Source organism: Alligator sinensis, unplaced genomic scaffold, assembly GCF_000455745.1.
Source record: "Alligator sinensis unplaced genomic scaffold, ASM45574v1 scaffold267_1, whole genome shotgun sequence".
NCBI lineage: Eukaryota > Metazoa > Chordata > Crocodylia > Alligatoridae > Alligator > Alligator sinensis.
The window spans coordinates 623,198-650,531 of record NW_005842100.1 but is presented as its reverse complement, the minus strand read 5'-3'; the positions used below and the strand labels follow the sequence as shown (position 1 = coordinate 650,531).

At 43.3% G+C, this 27,334-nt stretch overlaps 1 protein-coding gene across 2 annotated transcripts in view; it reads left to right on the top strand.

Annotated features, from left to right (window-relative positions):
- The window catches only part of SLC41A2 (solute carrier family 41 member 2), a 93,657-nt gene that overhangs the window by 12,125 nt on the left and 54,198 nt on the right, over nucleotides 1-27,334 (top strand). For both annotated transcript variants that reach the window (XM_006024259.3, XM_025204880.1), the window contains exons 2-6: nucleotides 3,338-4,073; nucleotides 11,387-11,494; nucleotides 17,445-17,516; nucleotides 17,857-18,001; nucleotides 20,203-20,349. In XM_006024259.3, the coding sequence (XP_006024321.1) occupies nucleotides 3,522-4,073; nucleotides 11,387-11,494; nucleotides 17,445-17,516; nucleotides 17,857-18,001; nucleotides 20,203-20,349 (1,024 nt within the window). In that variant the 5' untranslated portion in view covers nucleotides 3,338-3,521. The remainder of the gene's footprint in view (nucleotides 1-3,337; nucleotides 4,074-11,386; nucleotides 11,495-17,444; nucleotides 17,517-17,856; nucleotides 18,002-20,202; nucleotides 20,350-27,334) is intronic.

Sequence of the window (27,334 nt, the reverse complement as noted above, 5' to 3'; positions counted from 1 at the left end):
TACTCCCCCCCCCTCCCCACAAGTTTTCTCACCAGTTTCATACTTTCTCGTCTCCATGCTTTTTTGCAGAGACCTACTGATTTTGCAGTTTCCACAAGAATTGCAAATCTGGTAGGTCACTACCCATCAGTTCCCACTCTACTATGGCCCATCACTGAAACTTTCAATGGCTTCCAGCCCATAAGTGTTAATGAATCCTCATCTGGTCATAGCTCTCTCTTATCTCCCCCATCTTCTCTTAGTGCCATTTATATAGTTCATTTATTCTCTCCACATTCCACCAGATCTGCCTTGCTAACCCTGCATTAGTTCATGGCCAACATCCACTTCTTTTGCTCTTGCTCTCACACTGTTAATCATCTCTGAAAGAAATAATACTGACAAGTCAACTTCCTTCCCTACAGATGTATTCTCCTCTCCTCTGAGTCTGCCATTTTTCTAGGTGAACAAGCTTATTTCTCCAACTAAACTGAATCTATACTCATGGTCCCAGCCATATCTGTTCTCCAAACTTCTACTCCAGCTCTCTCCTCCTCTTGTTTCCAATTCTTTCTTTGCACAGGGGTTAATTGATTTTTTCTAAGAGAAAGTTGACATAATGCAATAAAACAATACAACATAACTTTTCTCTTCTCCTTGAATCACCTTTGTTACCTCCTATAATCTTTCCTCTCCCCATAGCGAATAAAGAAGTTTAGAGGCCCGGGGGGGGTTCAGCCTGACAGCCCAGGGCTGCTCCAACCTGGTTCAGTATGCTGCAGAGGAGCTGGCTGGGGCACAAGGGTGTTCCAGTGCGGGGCTAGCAGGAAGGCAGCCCCCCTTCCTGAAGCACCCTCATGCCCCAGCCAGCCCCGTCAGCATCTACATGTGAGTTGCTGCGTGCGAAAGACTGCCACCACAGGATAGTACTTTTATTTACAAGTGTGGCCTAATAGAGCCATGCATGTCTAGACATTGAGACTTTACTGTGGAAGGCAGCTCTGCAGTAAACCGTGTCTCATGTATATGCGCCCACTATTCACAAATACTGATGTGTTCCTCTCTTTCCCAGTTCCGACTCAGTGACTGGTCAGTCCAGCAGCGTCCTGTTGCGTTCATTGTAACCACTTAAACTCTAATCGTCTCGTTTTAGAGCCAGTCCTCCATTCTCATTGTCATTAATCTATCAGCTCACTCCAGCACATTTAATCATATTCTTCTTCTTGAAACTGCGTCCTGTCCTCTCTTGGCTTCCAGGCTTTTGTTTTGGGGGGTTTTTTTGGTTCCATTAGCATGTTCCTTGAAGGATTCCCATCTCCCTCCTGCCAATTTTTTGTTGCGGTTCCACAGGGCTCTTCATCTCTTCCTTCTCTCCCTCTGCATTTCAAACCTGTGTAATCTCACTGAGAAATACAAATTCAGCTGTCTGGGCAGCCAATGTGTAGATCTTTTACTTCACACTTATGTTCTGTCCAAACTAAAATCTCAGTCTGTCTCTCTGACAGCTAGGTAACTCAATGAGGAAATGGAAATTTCAGCAACATCCTGCTTATCACCCAGGTCCATAATCTGAGTGTCCTAATCAACAGGGATGTCTCTCTAAGTCTGCCTCCAGTCTATATCTGACTCTTGCATATATTTTTTCCATTCCAACATCTATAAGATTAAGGCTTTTCTATTTTTTTGATGTACCTGAAACTTTCATACAGGATCTCATAATCTCATTTCTCAGTGCAGCATTTTTTTCCCCTCTGGCTTTAACAAATACACTCTTGTCCTGCATGTATTCATTCAGATTGCTGCTGCACATCATTTTCCATGTCACCCTCTTTGCATCTCTGCTACTAATCAGTCTATGATGAGAGTTTCCATTAAGTTATTACATTTTCAAATAAGCACCATTGCAGTTTCTCCCATGCTGCCCCTTAGACTGGGGAGGAGTTCACCATACGTTGCTGTAAAGCTACTTTACTATTCTCCTTCTGATCCTTCCATAAAACTCTCCAGTGCCATTATGTCTATATTGTACTTGACAACAGTTAGACTGCTGATGTGCTGACACCAGTATCAATCATGTTGACTAATATTATCTTACTTTACTTTCTGTTTATCTGTACTCTGCTTCATCACTTGCTTTACATAGCAAGCGGTGTGAGGTAAAGACCATCTTTTTGCTCTCTGTTTGCTCAATTTGTTGGACAAAATACTTGACTTCAGATGGTTTAGCCGGGGATGATCCTGCCTTGAGGAGAGGGCTGGATTAGATGACCTCCCGAGGTTCCTTCTAGCCCTGTTTTTCCAAGATTGAACTCTAATCTCAGTAAGGTCCTGGCCCATGAGAGCGCTCCTTGGTATTGTAATACTACTACCACCAATGAAAATTATTCTCTGCAAGTGTTATGTGCAGAAGCTTCTTTTAATGCTGGGATAGGGAGGTGGTTTAAATACCTGTGATGAATGATACAGCTTAGTATGGCAGATGTAGCAAAGAAATCTTCAGTTGAGCAAAGCAAAGTGGGACTTTTTTTTTTTTTCCTTGAAGAATTTTGGATTTCTTAAAAAAATTAAGTGACTGATTCCACTGCTGTTCTTGAAGTATCAGGCTATTTTCTTGGCAAAAGTCCCCTTGAGTTAAAGCAGTTGAGGGAAGGGGAGTTCTAGTTTTGAATCAGAGCTGCCCTCTCACCTGTGATTAAGACCAAACGCACACCCATACTGTTCTCACGCCTCTATATCTTTTGTTATAAATTACACATTTTTTATCATTGACTCAACATTTCTACAGGAGTGGAAGACTATCACATATAGTTTTTGGCCCTTTGTTCTTCTGTTCATGTTGATTATGTACTTGTATCCATGGTAAGAAATACCCGCCAATTAAGAGTTAAGTGACAAATCAAATGAAAGCTATAATTGTTAGTAAACCGACTACTAGCTATCACCACATCCAAGATTGTTGTTTTGATCTTCAGTAAAATATTATGGTGATGCATTCAGTAATAGTCCTCTGCAAGGCCCCCTCATGTCTGTTCCTATGCCTACCACAACTTTGAGCCACAGCTGCTTGTTGAGTGGTGTAATTCTCTAAATCCCAGCTTTCTATGTAGTGTGCACACTTTTTGCCATCCAGTTGTGTCTCAGTTTATTTCTGTGTGGTTGCTGCGGTGGTCACAGAATCGATTCTGTTTTCCATTCTCTTTTCCAGATTGTAGCGTTCCTACGAAGTGCTATGACACCAGATCTCGACCCTAGTTTTCTGTATTTTTTCTTATTCCTACCTCTTCCAAAAGACTCCCATATAAGGTTCTGGTAGACAGGATGTCAAATTACTTGAAATTGCCTTTTTTTCCTTCCCCAGATCCAAATTTGCTTATGGAATTGCTCAAGATGTGTACTCAGCAGAAAGAACACTTTCTACATAATCAAGTGGCCACTTCAAAATTAAAATAAATGATTGTGTGACTTGTTTTGCCTCATCAGCTGTACTTCTTCACTGAAGCCTGAAGAACAAGTGATCTTCACAGTAACATTTTTATGACAGTATGACTAACTGTAAAGGCAGATCTACCACAACAAAAGCAAGTAGTAAGGCTTATGATGGAGAACGTTTTGTAAACTGGACTATAAATCTAAATACGATTCAGTCTGACAAATTTCTGAACCTGTTGTTGAGTATGGTTCCAGTTGTTTATCACAAAAGCCAGGAAGAGAGACATAAAGTGAATGGTGTCTGGCAAGATGGATTACAACCTACAGGGCTCAATTATAATGTTAGATCTGATCAACACCTAGAGTACCATCACTTCTCAGAACCAACTTTTCATGGTAGTAATGGACACAGTCCATCTAGCTGTAGCCCAAAGTACGATGATTTTTCCACTTATAATTATTGTGATGGAATGGACACTTCAGAAACGGATGCCATATTACAGGGTGACAGCTTATCTACTGATAGTGATGAAGATGTCATCGTGGAAGGGAGCAGAAAACAGCCAAAGGAATCCAGTAGTATTATGGCATTACAGATACTTGTACCATTTTTGCTAGCAGGATTTGGAACTGTTTCTGCTGGTATGGTTCTGGATATTGTGCAGGTTGGTATTTACTTTACATGCTTTAAATATAGTGTTAAGGTTTTTTTAATGCATTCTAGTAGAAATAGTCACAATTTTGATTGGGAGCAAAGTGCGTGCATGCGTGTATGTGTATTCAAATTTTGCAAATACAAACTGCGTTTATAACATTTTAGTAGCTCTAGTACTGCAGTGCGAGATGTTAAAAGTTTGAAACTTGTTGATGGCTATGGCTGCTAAGCCACAGATGACTGGTTAAAAAAAAATCAACATATATGTTGAAGTATTACAATTAATTTTCAAGGATATTTAATACTCATACATTGATTCAAAATAGTTATCAGTATTTATGCATATATGCTGTTATAATTGGGTGGAAATGCTTGTTTGATTTATGAATGTTGAATGTTCCATCAGCTGTGTACATGTGTACTGTGAGAAAATTGAATAGTTTCTTATTTGCCTGACTTACTTGTATATCCCACCTTCTGGGAAAATCTCACATACCCTAATTTTGGGGAGAATGTGATCTGCCAGAATGTATATGGTATATAGAGACACATTGTAACAGGGGGCTCTCTGAGGGCTTGTCTGCCACTGGCCCACCCACCTGTTTCTGGGCCAACTGCCCACCTCCTCTCCTGCCACTCCTTGTTTCTTAATTGGTTCTAGTAAGGTGGGAGGCTACCCATTCTTGCCCCAATGCCAGGGGGCGCTATTCCTGCCCTACACCGCAGCCCAATTCTCGCAGATGGCATCCAGGTGACAATGCTCCCAGCCTACAGCCGGACCACGCTTAGCCCTTGTTGTCAGGCCTCAGGCACACACGCATTCATACCCTCCTCTCACACTCCACCCCGTCTCAGGGTCTCTTTCACGCATCAACAACTTCTACTGCTTTGCTCCCTCTCAGAACAGGCCCCTTTGGCCATAGGCTTTATCTAGCATACACCTTGGGTGGCAGACAGTCTTTTGGGCCTCTCCCATGACCCTCACTGGGGCAGTGGCCAGCCAATTACCCAACCGGAACCAAGCTTACCCTGGCTCCTCCCGGGGCAACTCTATACAAACTCCCACATATATACTGGGCTCCCAGCCCTCCGGTTTCCCCCTCACTGGGGCTCCACATCTCTGCCTCCTCACTGGGGCTACAGGGCTTCCCTCCCCAGTTGAGCGCTCAAATGGCTGTGGCTGTAGCTATGCCTGGCCCCAACTGCTGTGCACAGTGATGTGGGGGCTAGTGGTTATTGAGGCACTCTGACCTGCCTTCCACCAGGGTGGTAACTGGTCAGGTATTTTTCTGGAGGCTCCCGTGCCACTGAAAGCCCCACCCACTCCCAGCAGGGTGCAGTTCTAGGTCATGCCCAGGACCAGGTGCCTCCAAACCATCCCCCTAAGCTCCTGCCCTTACCGCCAAAATGTTTCATACAGCCTTTCAGCCAGACTGTTTCTGCCTGCCTGCCAGCAGCAAACTGCTCTGTTTATAAGGGTAGCCAGAGTTCTAAAATGGCTGCCGTAATCAAGCACCTGCTGGCTGTTTAGCTCAGCCCTTAAAGTGGCAGGCACCAACAGTGCCCTGCCACATGCATGTTTAAGTCTTACCATAATTTAATAAAATACCTGGAAGCACATACAGAATGATACAGGACTTTTGGAATGTGGAGATGAGCATATGGCTTTATACAATATTATGTGCAGCAAGTGCAAAATTGCACACTGTCACAGGGGGCCTTCTCAGGCCGATCTAGTTGTGGCCTGCCCACCTGTTTCTGGGCTAACCGCCCGCCACACCTTGTTGTTAATTAATTAATAGATGTTAATAAGCGGGAGGCTGCCCATTTCCTGCCCCGATGCCAGGGGGCGCTATCTGCAGCTCCATTCCTCCCCTACACCGCAGCCCATGCCTCACAGATGGCATCTTGATGTTTTCATCATCACCGGCCCCCACCCTGGGCCCCAGGCTCCTTTTAATTGAACCCCGCCTGGATTCCTCCCCTCAGGCGGTCTCATCCACCTTCATACTAGGCAGCATAGCTCCCTGAACTGCTTCCCCTTCAGCTGTGGTCCCCCCAGGACCTTCAGCTCCCTAGCCCTGGCCCACCTCCAGGCCAGTCGGGACTCCAGGCCCTCAGCTCTTGGGCGTTCTTCGCGGTGACCCCCAGCCCTTTGACCCTTCCGGTCCTGGCCCCAGCATGGGCCAGTCAGGGGAAGTCCAGACAGGCCTGAGTCAATGGCCTCACTCTTTCTCCATGGGGTCCACCTTCCAGACCCTCCAAACAAGGGGCAACCCACCCGGTGGTGGGGGCTAGGGGTTAAGGCGCCCCAACCCACCTTTCACCGGGGTGGTAACTGGCCTGGCGTTTCCTGGGGGCTCCTGTGCCACTGGGAGCCCCACCAGGCCACCCACTCCCAGCAGGGTGCAGTTTTAGGTCATGCCCAGGACCAGGAGCCTCCTGACCATCCCCTACAGCTCCTTCCTTACCTCCAGATGATACCAGCAGCCCTCCACCCAGGCAATGTTGTTGCCTGCCCTCCAGCAGCAGAACTGCCATGTTTATATGGGCAGCCCCAAATCCAAAATGGCTGCCATCGTCAGGCACCTGGCAGCATCGTCAGGCCCCGGGCAGCTGCCAGCTCCAGGCCCTTAAAGTGGCAGGCACCCGCAGTGCCCTGCCACACACACACATTTCCATAATGTAGACATTATTATGAGGCTTATGATCCCACCTCTACTACTCCTTCCTGATATACAAGGACTAGATCCCACTGGTTTGAGGAGGGAAGCCTAACTCATACTCAGTGTTCAGACTAAGTAACAAGATTTTCCCCCTCTCTCACGTTCAGTTTTAACATAACTTCAGAGCCCTGCTTTGGAGTATTTCTGCAACTGACTGACAAGAATAGAGGTTGTGAAATTGGATTATAGTGTAACTCTTAAGTTGAAGATGTCACCAGTTGTACTTCAGTGGAGTTGAAATGTCCCAGGATTCATAGTCAGCTATTTACACAGTAATGTTTTGTGTAGTAATGATTAAAGAAAATTCAGTGGAAGCTAAAAGTTAGGACAGGCCTATTGGAGCAGCTTATTTCCCTGTCTTCTCACCTCAACTCAAAGAGGTGGGGGAAGTAACTTTTCTTCTACTTTTTCTATTTCTTTTCCTGGTGCTGCTTTACCAAGGTGTAGAGTTTCATAAATTCTGTGAAAACTTCATTGCTTTTGTGTTTTTCTCTATACAATTAGTGTTCACAGAAGTCTCTTTTAAAATCTATGAACAATTTGAATTCCTTACCTTCAAGGTGAAAATGGAGATTTTTTTTTTTTTTTTGTAACTAAGTCTTCCACTTTATGAATTTGTTAATTAAAAACAGGCAAAGGGCAATACTCTCCAACACTCAGGCTTGTAAATCAGAGCAAAGAAAATTGGAATTCATCTTCCTGGAAACATTTATGATAAGAAAATAACCATCTGGTAACCTAGTAAAAGGAAGTTAACATTGGTATGCAAATATTGTTACTTCCTTGGACTGTGAAACAGGAACTTTGTCTTGTTTTACTACAATATGTAACCTGAACTCAAATCAACAAGGGTCTTAAGTACAGAGAATGCAGTTTCAAAACAAAAATTAAACCAGACAAAGCCTGCTACTTTTACTCTAAACTCCAATTATTATAAAGGATACTTTCAGGTTAAATCCCTACCTTGCTAAATCTTAAGCTTATACATAAGAACGTCATACATGTGTTTGAAGTGACCAACCACCCATACTTTTCCCGGACAGCCCTGAATTTGGGGGCTGTCCAGGAATTTGTGTCCACAAGATGCCAAGGACTTTCATCCTGAATTTATCTTTCAGCTGCACCAAGCCATGTAACAATGCTAATTTTATTTCATTGTCTCACTAAAACTTTTAAATCATTTCTTATGAATAGGGACCTACCAAATTAATGGGCCTTGGTGGTCAAATACAAGGCTGTAACACAGCCTGGCACCCCAATTTCATGGCTGTATCACAGCCAGGGCTGCCATTTGGAAGACAGAGCAAAGTGGGCCCCCTCAAGCATCTGATTAGCTGAGGAGTGCCAGAAGTCCCACAGGGAACCAGCTATTTCATGGGAGACTGCCAATTACAAAATTTCCCTGAAATCTGTGAAATCATGTATTTGGTAGCTCCCTACTTATAGGTGTAAATCTCATACATCCTACATGTGATAACTTGAGACAAAAAAGGAGCTGCTGCCCTTCCAAACTGCACCATTGTCCTTCTGATACTAAAAAGACTTAGAGTTTTCTTAGAACAATGGTTTTCAACCTTTTTTCATTTGTGGACCCCTTTGGAAATTTCAAATGGAGGTGCAGACCCCTTTCAATTGCAAGTGTGGCTATTCGTATAGTTTCAATTGATCATGGTTATCTTTTGTGGACCTCTTAGACAGAGTCTGCAGACTCCCAGGGATCTACAGACCACAGGTTGAAAACCACTGTCCTAGAAGAAAGCCTTGTATTCTGGGATCTGACTGTACAAGCCCATTGTCCCATTTTAACCTCTGAAGTACTGAGAGAACTCTTCCCATCTCCCTGCTTCCTTCAACAATGGGGGAAAAAGGGTGCTAATTTCAAGCTCCATGTATAAATGACTGTCCCATGCCTGTTTTGCTCTGTTTGCAGCCTGGCTTCTCTCTGGAATGAGTGGCAATTAACTTGAATGAGCCACAGTTAATTTATACAGCATTGTTCTAGGTAAAAGAGTTAGCACACTTTATCTCATATAAAAGTGGGAAGAAAAAATGCCAAACACAGAGGTGTTGGAGTGCTCAGGACTGACACACGTAGAAACCACTGTCTAATAATAGGTTGCAATGGCTCAGCCATGTCATGAAGACTAGGAAGAGACCATATCACCAAGAATATTTTGTACAGCGAGATTCAAAATGGCTCTATAAAGTGGGGTTGCTCTCTATGTTGGTACCACGATGTGTGCAAAAATGATAAGTCACTCAGCATCAACGTAGAAAGCTGGGAGGAACATGCAGAATCCTATCCAATCTGGAGAGAACACCTGGTCCTGGGTGCAGCACAACATGAAGCTGCTTTGATCCAGAGGATGGAAGCAAAGCAAGAAACAAGAAAGTAGTATGCTGTACACTTGGACTCCAACTCTGAAAACATGGATCTGTGAAACTTGTAACAAGCTGTGTTGGTCTTGAATTGGGATTGTCAGCCACAAGTGGATTCATCAGGCACCCAACTAGACCTCTTATGTCAGGGGTGGGCAAAATACAGCCCACAGGTTGGATCCAGCCTGCCAAGTGATTCCATCTGGCCTGCGGTGGGTCCCTTGGTCCCGCCTGGCCCAGACATGGAGGGCAGCCCAGGCCCTGGTGCATGCAGCCGGTCCTGCTGCCCCCAGGCACAGAGGTGCCACCTGGTGCAGCCCACTTTACCCCCATGCATGGCTCTCAGGCACACCTGGAGCTGTAGGCTGCAGGGGTAGCATAGCAGTCAGACTCAGCTTCCTAGCAGATCCCACTGCTGCTGTCCCAGAGCAAGCATGTGTCTCATTGCCGCTACTTCCAGACCTGGTCTTGCTGGCTGGACACCTCAACTCGCCTGCCTTGTACTTACCACTGGAGGCACCGGACAGAGTGGGTGGGTGGACAGGTGGGGTCTCTTTGGAGGCCAGCCAGGTGAAGCGGATGGGGCCATGGGATGGGTAGGTGGGTGAGGCCAGGGTCAGGATCACAGGGTTATGGCAGCACAGGGATGGTGCCTGGGGCAGCGCTGTGATCTGTTCCCTGCATGTCCTTGTGATGGGCACTGGGTCTCTGGGCAGGGATGCATGGGGAACACATCACAGCTTTCTCCTGGGTCCTGGCCCCACACTGTCACTGTCCCCTGATCCTGGCCCCGGCCCTGAACCTGGACACCGCTCCCTGCCTGCCCATGGCTCCATCCCATCTGCCCAGCCAACTGTGCCCTGCCTGCAGGTGTCCTAGGCCAGTCTCTGTGGAGACCCCCACCCCCCTGCCCAATCTGTCCTGCTAAGATAAATTGGAATCTTCTTGGGCCACCCCACACTGCTCTGTGTAAACAGCTGTGACAGGGGGCCAAGGCTGGGTCAACATCCCACTCCTTCCTCACCACCCCTCTGGCTCTCAAGAGCTCAGCAAAACTCCCTAAGTGGCCCTCCAGCCCAAATAATTGCCCATCCCTGTCTTATGTGTACACCGTGATCCAGAGGGTCGATGGTTACCTACATTATTATATTAGATATGTCACAGGTACTTAAAGTGGGACAAAAGACTTTCTCTGTAAACACATAGTCTTTCAAAGCTGTGTTACTGCTCAGTGGCAAGGGAGACCACGCGTGGCTTGTCCCTGGAATGATTGGCAATTTATTTGAATGAGCTACTATTAATTAATGGCGGTATGTGGCATTGTTCCAGGGAAAATGTTAGCATATTTGATATTGCATACTTCAGAGGTTACTTTAAAATGGAACAGTGGACCGTAGGGTTGTAAATAAAAGTCAGAGCCTTTTGTTCTGGGTCCTATTCTAAATGGCTGTGCTATTTATGTTTTGATCTGGCTTAAAACATGGAGCCTCAAATGAGATGTCTGTTTACAGCCTTGATTTTCTGACTTCTGTTTAGATCAGAACATTAATGCAAAACCATATTGTATGTTACTGTCCAGGGCTAAGCACAGACAGTAAAAAAGCTCATAGCTGAATTGATTCAATCTTCACAGGTTAGTCTAAGCTGCATAGATCGAACTGATAGGCAAGTGAACAGACATTCACTTTTGATTCCAGAAATGCAACCAAATTCCTGTAGTGGCCCAGGCCAGAAGTCAAGGGCCCATGCAGACAGCTTGGGCCATGGCTAGCCCACCAACCCTGCAAGGGGAGAGGGTTGTAGGGGAGGTGTAAAGCATACTGGGATGCTGGGGGACTGAGAGTTAACTTGAATCTGGAGGGGATCTGGTACATAAATAAACCGATTTAACCTAAAGCAGTGGAGTCTGATACCACATCCATTCAGGTTTATCTTAAACAAGTTTCAGACATTTTGAAAGAGGTTTATGTGCACTGAACTTGTTGTGTTACAGATTTGAACCAGTTTCCGTTCACTTATAACAGTTTATGTGTAATTTCTGTCTGTAGCCCAGGTAGCTGTTAGTCTGTCGTCTCAAGAAATATTAGGTGCAATGTTAAGAAAATAGCTGAGGATTAAAACATTTTTGTGAATGATGTATTGTTATTAAAATAATGTCTGAAAATGTGAAGGGATAATATGTATCTGAGCTTTTTTTCCCCTTTTATCATTTAAATAGCATTGGGAAGTGTTCAAAAATGTTTCCGAAGTTTTTATCTTGGTTCCTGCACTTCTTGGACTCAAAGGAAATTTGGAGATGACTTTGGCATCCAGACTGTCAACTGCAGTGAGTATCTCCCCCCCCCCCCATTTGGATATGTGTTGTAATGTTAGAAAGAAAAAATATTAGTCTTTTAGATGAGAAGCTGGCAGGGTTAGTATTTATGTAGTTGTTACAGAAATTCATCGTAGTAAATACAAAATGATCACAGGAAGAAAATAGTCATCCCTTATAAACTCCACCCTCAGAATAATTTCTCTTCATGAAAACTATGCAGGTCACAAGAAACTAAATAGCAGTTTCAGATGTGATTGTGCACACTCCAAGTTCTACTAGTTCACTGTGGGCTTATGAGTTAACACCACTGGATGGTACATGGAGCAGTTCACACCTCTCAGAGTAATTGTTTCAGACTCTCTGTATGAAGACGTCTCTGCTTTAGCTACACCCAGTTAAACATTTTGGAGGCTTCATTGACAACCATAAAAACTAAAGGCTGACATATTTTTTAAGAAGGAAGTGTATGCTTCTGGAGAACAAGCTAGGAGCTTTTCTGGTCCATTCCACACCCTGTGTGCAGTGTGGTTTGTTAAGACTGACTTTGAGAGGTGCTTTGCAACCAAAATTCCCTTTGATAATAGACAAGGATGATATAAGCTCAATACTTTCTTTGGTGTAGGTGTGGAGGTTTTCACTCAAAAGTTAATGGAAGTAGCTACTGATGAATACATAAAGGTCAGATAAATAACATGAAGGCAGCTCCTCTTTTAGTATAATGTAGTTTAATCAATTTAAGGAACATAACTGGTGGAGTTCCTCAAGGGTCAGTGTAGAGAGAAATGTAATTAATGATATTGGCATGAAAGCTAGGAGTATGCTCATTAAATTGACAATGACACAAAGTTGGGACTTCTTGCCCATACTAAGGAGGATTGGAACTGGATGGCCTTGAGGCTTGGATCAATATAAATAAGAGGAAATTCAATAATACAAAATGCAAGACCATGCTCTCATGGCTGGTAATAACATTTGGTATAATCGAGGAGCACCCCCCAATATGCACACCAGAAGCCCGAAAGCACCTCTTGCCATGCTGTAACAAATGTAGGATTTTTTAAATCAAAATAACCCAAAGACCTCAAAAACTACAGCACATTGCTAGAAGAGAGCAATCTGAGGGGAAAATGACTTCCTGACCCCACGTCTGGTGATTGGTTTAACCCTGAGTGTTTGAGCAAGGCACACACCAACCAGGCACCTAAAAAGTTTGCCAGTATCACTAGGAGAATCCGCACATCCTACCCCAGTGAGGACCAACCTCTTTTGGCAGGTGTATCACAAATTAGACCTGTACCCTACCTGAGTGCCATTCCAATCCCTTTTTCCCTACCTGATCTGCTGTTCAGCTTTCTGTTCCCTGCCCTGTGCTTCCTGCCTGATTTGATGCTCTGCTTTCTGTTCCCTGCCCTACCTGCTGCTGTGCTGCCTGTTGCCTCCTCCATCTGCTGTGTAGCACACAGAGGCTTCTTGTGCCACTTGTGGCACCCATGCCACAGGTTGCCCACACCTGTCCTGTGTCTTATGCAATCTTCAACACTTCAGATGAAGACAGAGGAAAAACAAAATAAAAGGAAACAAAATAAAATAAAATACAGAAGTCTATTTATGTGTCTGCCCACATTTCTTAGTAAACTGTCCTCCAATTTACTGAGATTTTTTTTTCCAAATCTGGATTTGCCTGTACATTCTCCTCTCCTCTTTTCTCCATCATGCCTTTAATCCCTGTCTGCACTGTACCATCTCTAAGTACATTTCTAGTCCTCATATCTTCCACAAGTCCTACCAGGCAACACATCATGCTGATGCAACTTCTATCAGGTACCCTCTTAACAAAAATGTATCTCCTGTATTACCTGCAGTTTTTCATCTTCATTACCTTTTTCATTTTTTGGTCATTTCCATTTTTCTCTGAGTTGCTGTCACTGTCTTATCTTTCTAGTCCAGATCTTTAAGGAAAAAAGGACAACTTCCCTCCAAATTCTTCCTTGTAGTCTTCCACACAAACTCACAATACCCAATTTCTGTTTGTTAACATCTCTGGTTGCTTCGCTTTAAAGCCTTTACTTTGAGTCAGTCCTGCCCCCTCCTTTAATTAACCGTACCTCAGTAGTGATCAGAGTGGGAACGTACCTCAGACGTAAAGCCTCTGTTCATCAGAATGCATAGCCCACAAACAGACTGCAAACTACAGCAAAACCACAGACCCAGTGAACTCCTTTTATCACTTGGCAATCCCTAAGTAGACTAAATGGGCATTTATACATGTACTTTTTAGTTCTTGGATGCACCAGGGATCTGCCGCTTCAGTGCAGACTCAATTAATCGAGTCTGCTCCACACAGGAGCTGACATGCACTGCGTTGTGCTGCTTGCAGTCATATAAGTGGCAAAATGCGCGTGAGTGCAGAGAAACGGTGGTGGTTCGCTTTTGAACTAAAGCATCTGCAAGGTTCAAAAGCGCACCACCGCCATTTTCTTTGAGTTGACACTCATTTTGCCACTTACACAATTTGCACGTGTAAAAATGCCCAATCAGTCCCTTTGCCTTCAGGTGGTTGTAAAGGAATAAAGCAGGAAAGATTCATACAATATTTTTTTGCTTCTGTTTACTTTCCTAGATAGAAGGCAATATTATCTTGTAATACTGATAAGATACTGAATGTACTGAAGTGACAACTAGGCTGTCTGAAGTCCAAGACTGACACATTTGAGACACTGACAGGGGAAACTTATCTTTCAGAGGGTGTGTGATTAAAGCTGTTTAAAATAAGGGGAGGCTGTAGTCCACTGGTGCTCACCCTTTTTAAACTTATAGCACCCCTTGGAAAATCTCAGCTCTTAGCTTTTACTCATTTCTCGATTACAGAAATGGGGCAATTCTCCTTTACAGTATAGGGCCAGGTCTATACAGCAACCTTTTGCCAGCATACTTCTATTAGTCAGGCATGGGATGAAGTGTAATTTGTTAAGGATACAGTTGGGCTGGCAAAAGCCTTTGGTGTAGATGAAGTTATACTAACAAACTGCATACTTTTCAGTTTGGGTTATTTTGCTTTTGGATTGGGCTGTCTTAAAGGCTGGAATAAGTAACCTCAACAAAAGCACAATTTTGCCAGTATAAACTGGGTCTGCTCTTGGAGTATTTTGCCTGCAAAAACAACCCAGCAAAACCTTGCAAGCATAGACCTAGCCTAAATATATGTGCATTTTGGAGTTCTGCATCAAAACAGATTGGCAGATCTTGTAGTGAGCAAGACGTCCTGAATTCTAGGCATCAGAGTGAGGAAAGAATCAATACCAAAGGATGTGTATTGCACTCTTTCAATGGTAAACTGAGGTGATTTCAAAAGGGAAAACTATGTACATGATACATGACCATGTACCAATTTTGAAATGATAACTGTTTATTAAATAATTTACTGTGTGTAAATACATGTTCATGTCAAGACGTTTATCATCAAAGGACATTATCAAAAAAATAGAAAATTGTGTCAATCTAATAAATCAGTAGTTCTGAAGTACTGCACCTCTTTGTATCTACTTGCCTGTTTTCTAGTTCCTTTTATTGTGTAAAAAAGTTCAAAACATAAATTGCAAGACTGCCAGTTGAAGCCAATTGTAAATGAAAATGCTTGCCAGCAACAGAGAAATGTCACTTCTGGCATGGAGGGATCTATCACCTAGGACAGATGGTATACAATATGCTATATCACAGAAGGTGGAAGGGAAATTTTGATCAAAGACTTCAGGGCAAACCCTTGTTTTTATTAAAGGTGCCAAGGGATTTTAATGTTCACATGGAGACCACTTGATGTTGTCTATGGGCTCTTAAAGAACACGAAAGAAATGCCTTACCTTATAACTATCACCCATTACATAATGTGTTTAACACACCTATTTAAGAAGAATAAATAAGATTTGTGTAAGAGCTGTGCCTCCTTAAATAATGCTGCGCTATCTAAATTCAAGAGGACTATTTTTGAAGTTTGAATGTACTTTGAACACTGTAAAATGTTTATATTGTAGATTGTGAAAGCCTCAATAACTTTCAGTGCATTTATCTGGGTGTTTCCTCTTACCTCCTCCTAAACCACAAACAGCAAGAGCAAGATGGAAAAGAATGAGAAATGTAAAGAGAGACGACTAAAATGGGAAAGCAAAAGGGCCTGGGTTTAATTTATTTGGAGAGTGATTTTTTCATGTTATGTCTCTCATTTAGTGAGCAACAGAAAAACTTAAGTATAACTTCTTTGCTGGAAAACAGGAGATTCTGAACACTTTCCTCAAAAAATAGAACTTATAATGTCCTCAAATAGTGCCCAGATATTGTCCAGATCTCTACATTTTGTCCTAGCTTTGCTTTCAACAAAACAGTGCATTCTGAAAGAAGGGTATGTGGGACAGCATTTTAAAAGTTATTTGTTTGGTTTTTTTTAATTCATTTGGGATTGGATACTCCTATTCCCTGCCTCATAGAATTAGGCTGAAATTTGTTTACAGCAATGTAAGTCTATACTTACACTGGGGTAAATCCAAAGTTACAAAGCCAAACTCTGCTTTTGATTATAAAACTTGATTTTCTAGAAACTTGCAAATGTACTTTTATTTATGTAAGCAGCCTGTTGAACTGAAGTTGTAAGCATAAATGTTTCCAGGATGAGGTCAACAGAATATAAACTCTTGGGCTAAGTACAGGCAGTCAAAAAGCCTGAGGCTGAATTGATTCAGTCTTTGCAAGTTATTCTAAGCTGCAAAGTTTGAACCAATAAGCAAATGAACAGACATTCACTTTTGATTCAGGAAATGCAGCCACATGCCTACAGTGGCTCAGGCCAGAAGCCTGGTGGGCACTGGAGCACAGCTCTCTGGCACATAGCAAGCATGGGCTGTGTCCTTGCTTCCTCTTCCTGCTGCCCCTGAGGTTTCTGGGATTTGCAGTCCAGAATCACAGAAGCAGAACTCTGCAGGGTTGCTCATCACTTCCTCTTCCTACTTCCAGGTGCCTCTGGGATTTGTAGTCCACAGTTGGAGCCAGCACTAAGTAAGCATGGCAGGGCAGCTTCATACTTGGGGGAAGGGAAGTTTAACCTCACACTCTGGCCACAGACCCCAACAGGGGTTTGCCTCTGGCGGGGGCAGTAAGCTGGCCAGTGAGCCAGCTCTCACTGCTCCAACTAGGGAGGAAAGGTGCGGGGCCAGCCCTTCTCTCTGGAGCAGACAGCATAGCACTGCCCAGGGCTGCAAGACATTGAGGGACTCTGATTTAACTTGAATCAGGAAAGGGTTTGGGACAGAATCTTCATAAACCAGTTTGACCTAAATCAGTTAAGTCTAATACTACATTCAGCCAGGTTTATCTGAAATCAGTTTCTGATCATTTAAACTAGTTTACATATAATTTCTGACCCTAGCCTTGATGGCACTTTAGGTTGATTTTTCTCTAAAGTGACTAAATGCAAACCATTTTAGTACATTTCTCCTTTTTGCCAACTAATCTAATCCTGGTTATACATTCAGGAATATACACAGAATTTTAAGTAACATTCACTATGCATGTGGTAAAGATGTGTGCAAAGAAACAAGTTACTTACTTGACAAGATTTCTGTACGGCAAACTTCATCAGTGTTGGCTTGACCAGGTAGAAGCTGTGTAAATTGAATAGTAGAATAATACTGTAAAGCTGGATTTGGTTTTAGTTTACTTTCAAAATGACTGACTAATCATTATTCCTCTTGAAATACTTTAAAAGTAAATGCTGTTCATTATCTAACTTTGTAACAGATGTGTTTAATGAATTTTGTAAAAAAACAAACCCCCAAAACCCCCTGGAGCATATTAATATTACAGCTGTTCTAGTTGTGGCACTAAATTGTCGGTGACTTGTTGCTTCACTACTAGATTTGAAAGTATCATAAATTTAAATCCAAATATCTAAAATTCACTTGTTATTTCACAGGTAAACATTGGGAAAATGGATTCTCCCATTGAGAAATGGAACCTAATAATTGGCAATTTGGCATTAAAACAGGTAAAACTTACTCATTTTGTAGACTCTTGCATTAAAAGTACTCAGCACAAATTTTGAATAATAGAAAAATATCCACAGACTATAAACACTATAATGATCAATACAGATGCTAAATACCATATAATAATAAATGTACTGTATATGTGTTTTCATGGTAACATAGTTTGTTTCTTAAGCAAGACAGACAGAGAAAAAGTAAAACTGCTTTTTACGTACAAGGTGTATCTCTCCTATTGAGAAAGTATAGCAAAGCAGGGAACAGTTTTAGTCGCTTTGCATCTCTCAATTAATTTTAAAAGGTGAATCTGTTACTAAATGAACTCTTGTTTTGTTCATCTAGGTGCAAGCAACAGTAGTTGGTTTTCTGGCAGCAGTGGCAGCAATCATATTGGGCTGGATTCCAGATGGCAAATACCGCCTCGACCATTCAATCCTTTTGTGTTCCAGCAGTGTAGCAACTGCCTTTATTGCATCTCTTTTACAAGGTGAAAGAAATATTTGTAACTTTCCACTGTGACTGATTTTTCAGTAAAAACTGAATGTGCATTTATGTCACCGGTACTTAAAGATCTAAAACCCTGCAGAGCACAATATATCTGAAATAGATGCTTGGTAGTAGGATGCCCTTTTGCAATCTCCTTTTATGTACTAATAATTGAAATCATAGTAATGAAAAAAAGGGTAATCACATCTTAAGTTGTAAACCCAACCACATGTTAACGCAGTTCATGTCATAAAACAAGGAATATATTCCACAAAGTTATTCCACAAAAAGTGTGTAATCACTTCGTGGCTGTCATGCCATTAATTGAACAAGTGGCCTGATGCTCCTTTGAGGCTGGGAGCCCACAGTTGATGGGGCTCCCAGCCACAGGGGTATGCCATGTGCTCCTGTGGCTGGGAGCCCTGTCAGCTGAGGAGGCTCCCAGCTGTGGGAGCTTGCTACTTGCCACTGCATGAGGAGTCTGGGATCGTGGTTGTGGGCTCTCCCTGCACTGGCAATAAGGCATGATGGGATCTCATGCTAGATCTCACAATCATGCCTCCTGTAGCATCTGCCTACACATCTGGTAGGGGTCTTAGTAATATCCAGATTTTGTTCAGGTTGATAAAATGAAGCCTTGATTGTGCCTACATCAAAAGCGGCATCTTTGTAAAACTAAGCCCTAATTATTTTGACTTGAGGCAACATGAGGTGATAAAATGGGATCCAGTCACATGACATTCTGAACAAATTCATGCATGGATGTGAAAATGAGAAGGGTTGTTTTAGATTTTCCCCACATCTGAGGGTAGAGGATTTCTTTTTGTAGTCACAGCTGCGCAGCATACATTGTCACTGCTAAACATATGGCACTTATTTGTGATTGGGCCTTATATAGTCATATAGGGGACTAAGCAGGTCGTTCCTGCACTAAGAAGATAAGGTGCGTTCTCAATTCAAGACAAACTGTCAATGAAGAGAAGGCAGTTTAGTCTTTGTACAAGTTACCAGATCAGGTTAAACACTAAGTACCTCTTATTCTTTAACTCAGCCTATTATCTCATGTGAATAGTGCTTTGAATTCTTTGGGATTTTACAGAATTTGTAACATGAGTTAAGATCATACTTTCTCTCTTAGTGAACACATAGCCCCTGAGTTCAGTTATGGGTTGGGTTGGAGTAGTCATAGGGATGGGGAATATGCAGATTATGGCTACACATACTCCTGCTCATGTACAGTTCAGTCATGAAAAGAGAGTGTACTGTGTTTGGTACTGGGCCAGCACAGCAAATTCCTTTCCAAGTCCAAGACTCCTACACACAAAACATGTGCTTTGGAAGAATTGTGACTTAGAACGAAATATTTAGGCACTGCTCCTTAACTAGGGTTGAGAGCAAACTCTCATCTCTTCTACAAAAGAAAATAATACAGTATATACGAATATATAAAAGTAATAAGAAATTAATTTTTAAAAAGACTTGAAGTTAAGATTAATAAATGTATTTGAAAACTCCCCCTTAAATATTAGGTTATGAAGGAAAAATTCTTTAGGTGATATTAGCGATATTGCTAATATAACACTACGAGCAGAATTTTCAGCAGGCATTGGAGTTCTATACAGAACCTCTTGAACTCTTGCTTTTTATAGAAAAGAATATAAACTACCTCCGTGTGAAATGTTTTGATTTACTGTTTATGTAGTATCAATCTATATTTTAATAATGGAGCACTGAGTGATTTTTGTGACCAGGAGTGGAAATCATGGAGAATATGAAACCTGCTAATAGCTAATGCATTTTGAGTGATGAAACCTTAAACTATCCTGAGTCTGCAGTAATCAGTGCAAATTCAGCAAGATTGTACTGTACATAACTATCCTCATATAATATTTTGCTGCAAGGAATGGTGATACAAAGACCCTTTATGATTTTATGGTTTTTACCAAGTGCCAATTTTATATATAATCAAAATGAATGACCATACAGAGCCAATGACTGATGGATTTCCTTGTTTTCCCTACACACAAAAATGTAGAAAAAAAACAATAGGATTAATTTTGAGTCACCTAGGAGGAAGAATGATTCTGGGACAGAGGCAAAGGCTTGTATTTCTCACAAGATCTAGTTTTGATTTCCATTTTGTCCATAAATTTCCTGTGGCATGGCATTAGATAACATGTTTTCTTCTTACTTTGGATCCAGGGATAATTATGGTTGGAGTTATTGTTGGATCAAAGAAGACTGGTATTAATCCTGACAATGTTGCCACGCCCATTGCAGCAAGTTTTGGAGACCTTATCACTCTTGCTATACTAGCTTGGATAAGTCAGGGCCTTTATGATTGCCTTGGTAAGTATGTCCCCACCTTTGTGTGAATTTGAGAGGCAGCTGTTTTTATCATAAGATATTTTATTGACTTGTATATAAATACCAGTTTTGTCACTGAATTCTAAATTATTGATTAAAAGTTTAGGCCACAGCCTTTTTTTAATAATTCTTGAATGTAGCCCCTGGCAGACATTATACTTAAGACGTGATTAACTAGTTAATCATGTCTTAAGTAGTAACCTGGCTGCACGATAATGCATTTAATGGCACAGTAAAACAAGGAAGAAACCACAAAATTATTACACATATTTTGTTGAATAACTTTGGACTGGTTCCCATGATGCCTCATGTTGAATATGTGGCCAGGCATCAGCTGATTGAGGCTCCCAACTTTGGGGGGGTGCATCTAAGTCAAGCATTCTGGTGTGCCTCTGAGGCTGGAAGGGGCAGTCAGCTGATCTGCGTTTCCAGCTAATCTGTGCTTCCTTTTTAGTCAAGAGCTCCAATGTGTACCGCCATATTCAGTTGCTGCTTCCAGCCTTGTGGGTGCATTGGAGCCAAGGGCTCTGGTGTGCCTCCAAGGCTAGGAGTGAAAGTCTGCTGATCAGCGGTCTCAGCCTCAGGGGTGAATCAGAGCCCTTGACTTCAATGTGCCCCTGAGGCTGTAAGTGCTAATCAGCTGACTGCCTTGCTACTTCTTGGTAAAGGGGGAGCTCTGGATAATGATACCCAGGCTTCCTCTGTTCTGGCAGTATGGCACAACTGGGATTTGATCTGTGATCGCACAATCGCACCTCCTGCCATGCACGTGTAGCATCAGATCCCATGACTCCTTTAACTGAATATCTGCCAGAGGCCTAGAATTCCTAAACTAGCTCTTCTGCCTGTGAGAAAAAGTTTGGCTTTATGTTATAGCTCCCAGAAAATCCACTCTTGGCTTTCACCAGTCTAGTATTGAACTGTCAAATGTGCACTAGTGGTTTCTTTGTTCTTTATTGACTGGCTGTGTTTGTGTAAGATGAGCTTTTGCTATTGATGTTTTTTCCAATTAACTTTGGTTTTAGATACTGTTGAAGTGTCAAGACTAGGGCCTGTATATGTTTCTGTGCAAATCAATATGTTTAAATAAAAAATACTTTAGACGCAAATCCATTAAATCACAAGGGACTCTCATCACTCTACAGGTTGCAACAAAATACCAGGTTTTTTAATTATAAATGTGAAATGGCATATGGATATTTTAAAACTGGCGTTCATTTTTCCTACTTTTTCCTTTCAAAACCAACAGCTGCTCAATAATGAAGTGACCCCTGCCAGCTGTTTCAGAGAATGGCCTTTTCTGTGTTTGTTCTTTTTGCTTTGCTTGTCTTCCAAGGATAGTAGATTCCTTCCTGAACCTAAGCTGACTGATCTTGCAATAGCCCTATATGTAGAAGCAAGGTGCTAATTTTCTAATTCAGCCATAACAGATGAAAAATAGCCACTACCTCAGATTAAAGCAGCAGCAGTAGCATAAATAAGGCCTACCCTGACTACTAGTTTTAAATGACAGTTATATAGCACTCTCTGGTTGTTGTCCAGGAATGTGTTCTACCTAGCCTTCTGATGACCATTTTTTATCCTTTAGGACCTAAGCAAAAGATAGGTTTCAAATATATGAAGCATATATTCACCTCCCCCTTTTCCAAATCACCTTGTCTGCCTGCTTTTCTTCAGTTATAATTGAACTAGGGTTTCTGTGCTTCATGCTTACATTGCATATTTTCCTCGAACATCTGAATCTCCTTCTGGTAGAAGGAACAGAATACTGCAAAAGGTTCATTGTTATAAGTATCCATAAAAGATTACAGATTTCTCTTTTTGAGAAGCATGCTGATGACTTTATTTTATGCTCTAGCTGAAATGTAGATGGCCATGGCTTGTGAAGTATTTCTGACTGCCGTAAGTGGTGTAGGATGTTGCAAAACAGTAAGAAATGCAAAACTCTGCAACTCTTGGTTCAGAGATGATACCTTTTATTAGATCAACTAAGAAACAGTAAGAAATAGCAAAAAATATCTTTTCCTGCAAGCTTTCAGGCACACACGCCCTTCCTCAGGCTCAGGGAAAATTAAAGAAGGTAAAAAGTCCCCAAATAAACTTCATTTTTGCACAGAGAAAGCTGAAGGTGGAAGTCAGTTCCTTTGGGTCCATGAGAGTGTCTTTGTGAGTTGCTTTTTGATGTGCAGATAAAGCAGGATTCCTTCCCTGGTGGTGTCAGATGGCAGACAGGCAGGGAGGTGTAGAAATCTTTCTTGTTCAGCAGTGAAGTTTAAATCCAAAATTGGCTAAAATTTGGCATCTTCCATATTTCAGGGATGTATTTGGTAGCCGTGTTGTGGTCTGAGACAAAAAGAAATGCAAAGCTCCAGAAATGCAAAACAACCCGCAAAATAATAAGACACTGCCAATTTTAATTGTTCTTTCTCTGCTTCTGCAGGTATTCAAATCATATTTCATTCAGCTGCTGCCCTTAATGTATAGGCAGCATATAAAGATGCTTGAAAAAATGTTAGAGCAGGAGTGGCCAATCTTCAGCACAAGTGGTATGGGTAGACTCTGTGTGCACCATGTAGCAGATTGGGGAAAGGACAGGCAATGTGGTGGCAGATGGGGCAGGGAGCAGAAAGCAGAGTATCAGGTCAGGCAGGGAGTAGAAAACTGCACGACAGATCAGGTAAGGCAGGGTCGGCAGCCCACAAGGGGTTAACTTGCAGTCCTATAGCAGCAGGCATTTCCAAGCTCCCCCTCCCTCCTCTGGCTGCCTCTTCCTATAGGGATGGGGCAGTAGCATAGTGAGCTGAGGGTGGATCTGGGGCATTCTGTACATCAGGGGATGGGGGAAATAGTGGGGTCGCAGGCGTATGATGCAGCATATACATGCGTGGCATTATAAAACATGTAAACTAATATTTTAGTCATCTTCTGATGTGTTAGAGGTAGTTAAATATTCCCATGGCTTTATGTTCTGATCTTTTTTCTTCTTCTAAATACCAGTAGATTAAATTAGTTGGTTTCATCCAAAGCAGCTTTTCCCAAAGAAGTATCCTCTTTTGCAACACTAGAGGGCTCTACAGGACTGTAATTGGAAATATATTTTGTATTTCACTAAAAAAGTTTTTGTATGCAAGTTCTCTGAAATTCTAAGACCCTATTTAGTAAATAAAAATGTCCATGATGTTGAAGGTTTAGAATGCTTATTTTTTAGGATTTTAAAACTCCAGTTTATCTTCTAAAAAAATAAAGATTTTCCTCACTAATTTGTGTTTACTATTCTCTGCATATAACCTGTTGCTATTTCAGACCTCACAAACACAGGCTTTTACTGTATTAAAGACACAGTGTTATCTCTCTTCTCTTAAGCTTCCTGTAGCTAAATCAAAATGGCAAATATACTTGCTCTATTATTATCGGGAGATTCAAAGCTGTCATTGTGAAGTATAAGGCCTCCAGTTTGTAGTTGTCTTTCACTAGAGGTAGCATTTGTTTGAGTGGCACTTGATTTGTTTGTTATTCAAGTGACTGTAGGTATCCTGCATATTGGATAAATGTGAAGCCTATTCTGCTTTTAACTTGAAGACTAATTGAGATTGTTGTATGTGATGAATGTATGGGCCAGTTCATAGAACAATTCAGGATTCACGACAAATTGCTCCAGGTTCCTTATATGCAGGCCTCACTCTAGGACTCCTTTCACCATGTAATCGAAGCAATGGATAGCTATGAAGGGTAAAATTAAGTGAACCCGAAAAAGGGTTCATTTTCTTCTTCCGCTCATATTGTGTTACTTTCTTTTCTTCTTCTTTCTTATTTCCTATTGTGGACTGACTGTACAGGGTAGATGGCACTGCTATGAAAAGGACTTATTGAAGGTCTAGATATCAAATTGAAAGATCAGTCTTAGGGTGACCACTTCAACTAAACAGCTCCACAGCCAGACTCTGTTGCCATGAAGTTCTGCTCTCAGTTTTCAAGTCATATCCTGGGTTTGTATAGCTGCATTGTCTTTATAGTCTGTCCACTCCTTACATGTCCAGAGAAATCCATGGGTTGTCTTGTTCCAGCCTATTAAATGTCCTGCATACTTGGACTTCAAATTAAAATGGATAGCCCATGGAATTTAGAATGCTGGTATTATGAAGACCCTTTGTCTTTAAGCCAAGGTAGGGTGAATTGTAGAATTTAGCCTTCAGCTTCAAAATTGTTTCAAATGAAGCTGGTACCCCTTCCTATATAGCAATATGGGAAAAACAAAATGGTTGTGGCCTCCTGATTCAAGCTTGTGATCCTTATATTGAGAATCCCTGTTCTCAGGAGACTAATGTATTACAGAAGCAGAGGTTTACAAATTCTAGGCCTTGACTATATCCTATACTAGTCTTCTTTCTCTTAAGGACTGATTGTTCTCAAGTGTTCCTTTTGTTAAACGGTATTGTACTATTCAGTTAACCTGCCTAATTCTTTTCTGCCTGACTCTATTTATATGGAGTGAACAAAGAACATTTCATGATTTCTTTTTGTATATGTACCCGCCTCCGCTCTAGCAGGTGCTCCTGCGCTGCCCTCGCCTGGTCCCTAGATTTTATGGACCCCGGGCTTACAGATGGGCCCCGAAGGCTACCTCTGTCGAGGTTGGGAGGACCCCTGAACTCGCCTGCCACGACTTTGAATGTAATCTCAGTGGGGGGTCCTCCCTTGGGGTAGCCACCAGAGTTGGCGCGGTACCTAGCGGGTGGTCTTGGGGCTCCGTCCTCCCCTACACCCCAGCCACTTGCCACCTGTGGTTCTGTCCTGTTTTGGCCTCACCGCTGCCCTCGGCCTGCTGCTGTCTCACCTCTGACCTGCCCGCTTACGTGCAGGTCTCTGGCTCACTATGGCGTCAGCCGGGGTCGCTGCCTCAGACCTTCTTCCTCAGCTCCTCCCTGAATCTGGCCGCTCCCGGCCCTGGTCCTCCTACTCCCGAAGTAGTCAGTTACTCCACCGGCCTTGCCTCCCGGGACGCCTCTGGTTCCTTCCCCAGTACTACTGTTCCAGCTGCCGCCTGTTCCTTCACCGGTGCCGCTACATGTGGCACAGCCAGTTCCTTCACTGGCTCTGCCGCTCCAAATGCCGCCAGCTCCTTCACTAGCTCGGCAGCGTTCCCTGCTGTCAACTTCCTCTGGGGGCTTCGGTGCCCCAGACGCCGCCAGCTCCTTCACTGGCTCTATGGCATGCACTGTCGTCAATTTCACTGCCGGCGTTGTAGCCGGCTCCGCAATCAAGCTTGCTGCCGGTTGCGTTGCTGGCTTCCTTGGAGCCTGCCCTGGCTCCGCCCCTCGCTCTCAGAGCGGCCGAGAGCGGCGGTTGCTCTCCTCCACGCTGGGATTTCCTCTCAGGGTCTCTCCTCAGCAGCTGCCCCGCAGTCCCGGCGGGGCTGCTCCTTATTCCCTCCGGGATGCGTCCTCTGCCCCCGCTGCTCAGCCGCAGCCGGATAAAGGCCCGGCTGATTGCCCGCGCTGGCGTTTTTGGCGTGCGTGCCTCCCCTGGCTCTTCCAGACCTGCGGGAGGTAAGTAAGCCTCCTTGCTGCCCCGGGGTTTCTTTGGCGTCCCAGCTCCCCTGGGACACAACCCCCCGCTCAAGATGCCTTGGGGCGCTTCCATTTTACCTTTCTGTGTTATACCTGGTGGGTTGGCGAGCTTTTCTATCTGACGCTTCTTCCATTCACCCGAACTTTCACCGTCACATCTGGACATGAAATCTGCCACTGTGTTCAACTTTCCTGGTCTGTATATAATTTGAAATTTATAGGGTTGCAGGGCCAACGCCCATCGGGTAATTCGGGCATTATCTGTCCTAGCGGTGGTTAACCATCGGAGCGGGGCATGATCCATTATTAACTTAAACTCCCGGCCCATTAGGTAGTATCTGAAGTGGTCTACAGCCCACCGGATGGCCAGGCACTCACACTCTATTGTGGCATACCGTTTTTCTGCTGACGATAACTTGCGGCTGGCATATGCTATTGGTCATTCGGCTCCCTTTCTTTCAGCTCCACCCTCCTCCTGGGTGAGGACGACTCCTACTGCAGTCTCGGATGCGTCAGTCTGCAAAATGAAAGTTTTCTTAAAATCAGGGGTATGCATTATCACATCTTCACAGAGTGCCTGTTTTAACTTCCCGAAGCTCTGTTCCATTTCTTTTGTCCACTTCACCGGCCCATTCCTCCTCCCCTTCAATGCCTCCGTAAGGGGGGCTGTCAGCTCCGAAAAGTGCGGCCCAAACCTTCGGTAGTAATTGGTCAGCCCTAAGAATGATCGTAGTTGGCAACCATTCTGGGGAGCTGGAAAATTTCGCACCACCTCTACTTTGTCGGCCAAAGTTCTAATAGTGCCCCTGCCCACCAGGAACCCTAAATACTTGGTTTCTTTTTTGGCCAGGGCGCATTTTTGAGGGTTAGCTGTAAGGCCCGCTTGTCTTAGTTCCGATAGTACAGCCCTGATGGCTTGCTTATGGTGTGTCCATGTGGGTGAGTATATAATGATGTCGTCAATATAAGCCGCCGCGTACCCCGCATGGGGGGCTAATAGCCGATCCTTTAATCGCTGAAACATTGCCGCTGCTCCATGCAGCCCAAAGGGCATCCTCACGAACTCATAGAGCCCCCAGGGCGTGCCAAAGGCCATCTTCAGCCATGTCGTCAATATAAGCCGCCGCGTACCCCGCATGGGGGGCTAATAGCCGATCCTTTAATCGCTGAAACATTGCCGCTGCTCCATGCAGCCCAAAGGGCATCCTCACGAACTCATAGAGCCCCCAGGGCGTGCCAAAGGCCATCTTCAGCCAGTCTGGTGGGGCCACCGGGATCTGCCAGTACCCTTGGCCAGATCCAGCGTCGAAATGTATTGGGCTTCTCCAGTTCTTTCTATCAGCTCGCCCACTTGTGGCATGGGAAATGTGTCGAAGACCGCCAGTGAGTTCAATCCCATG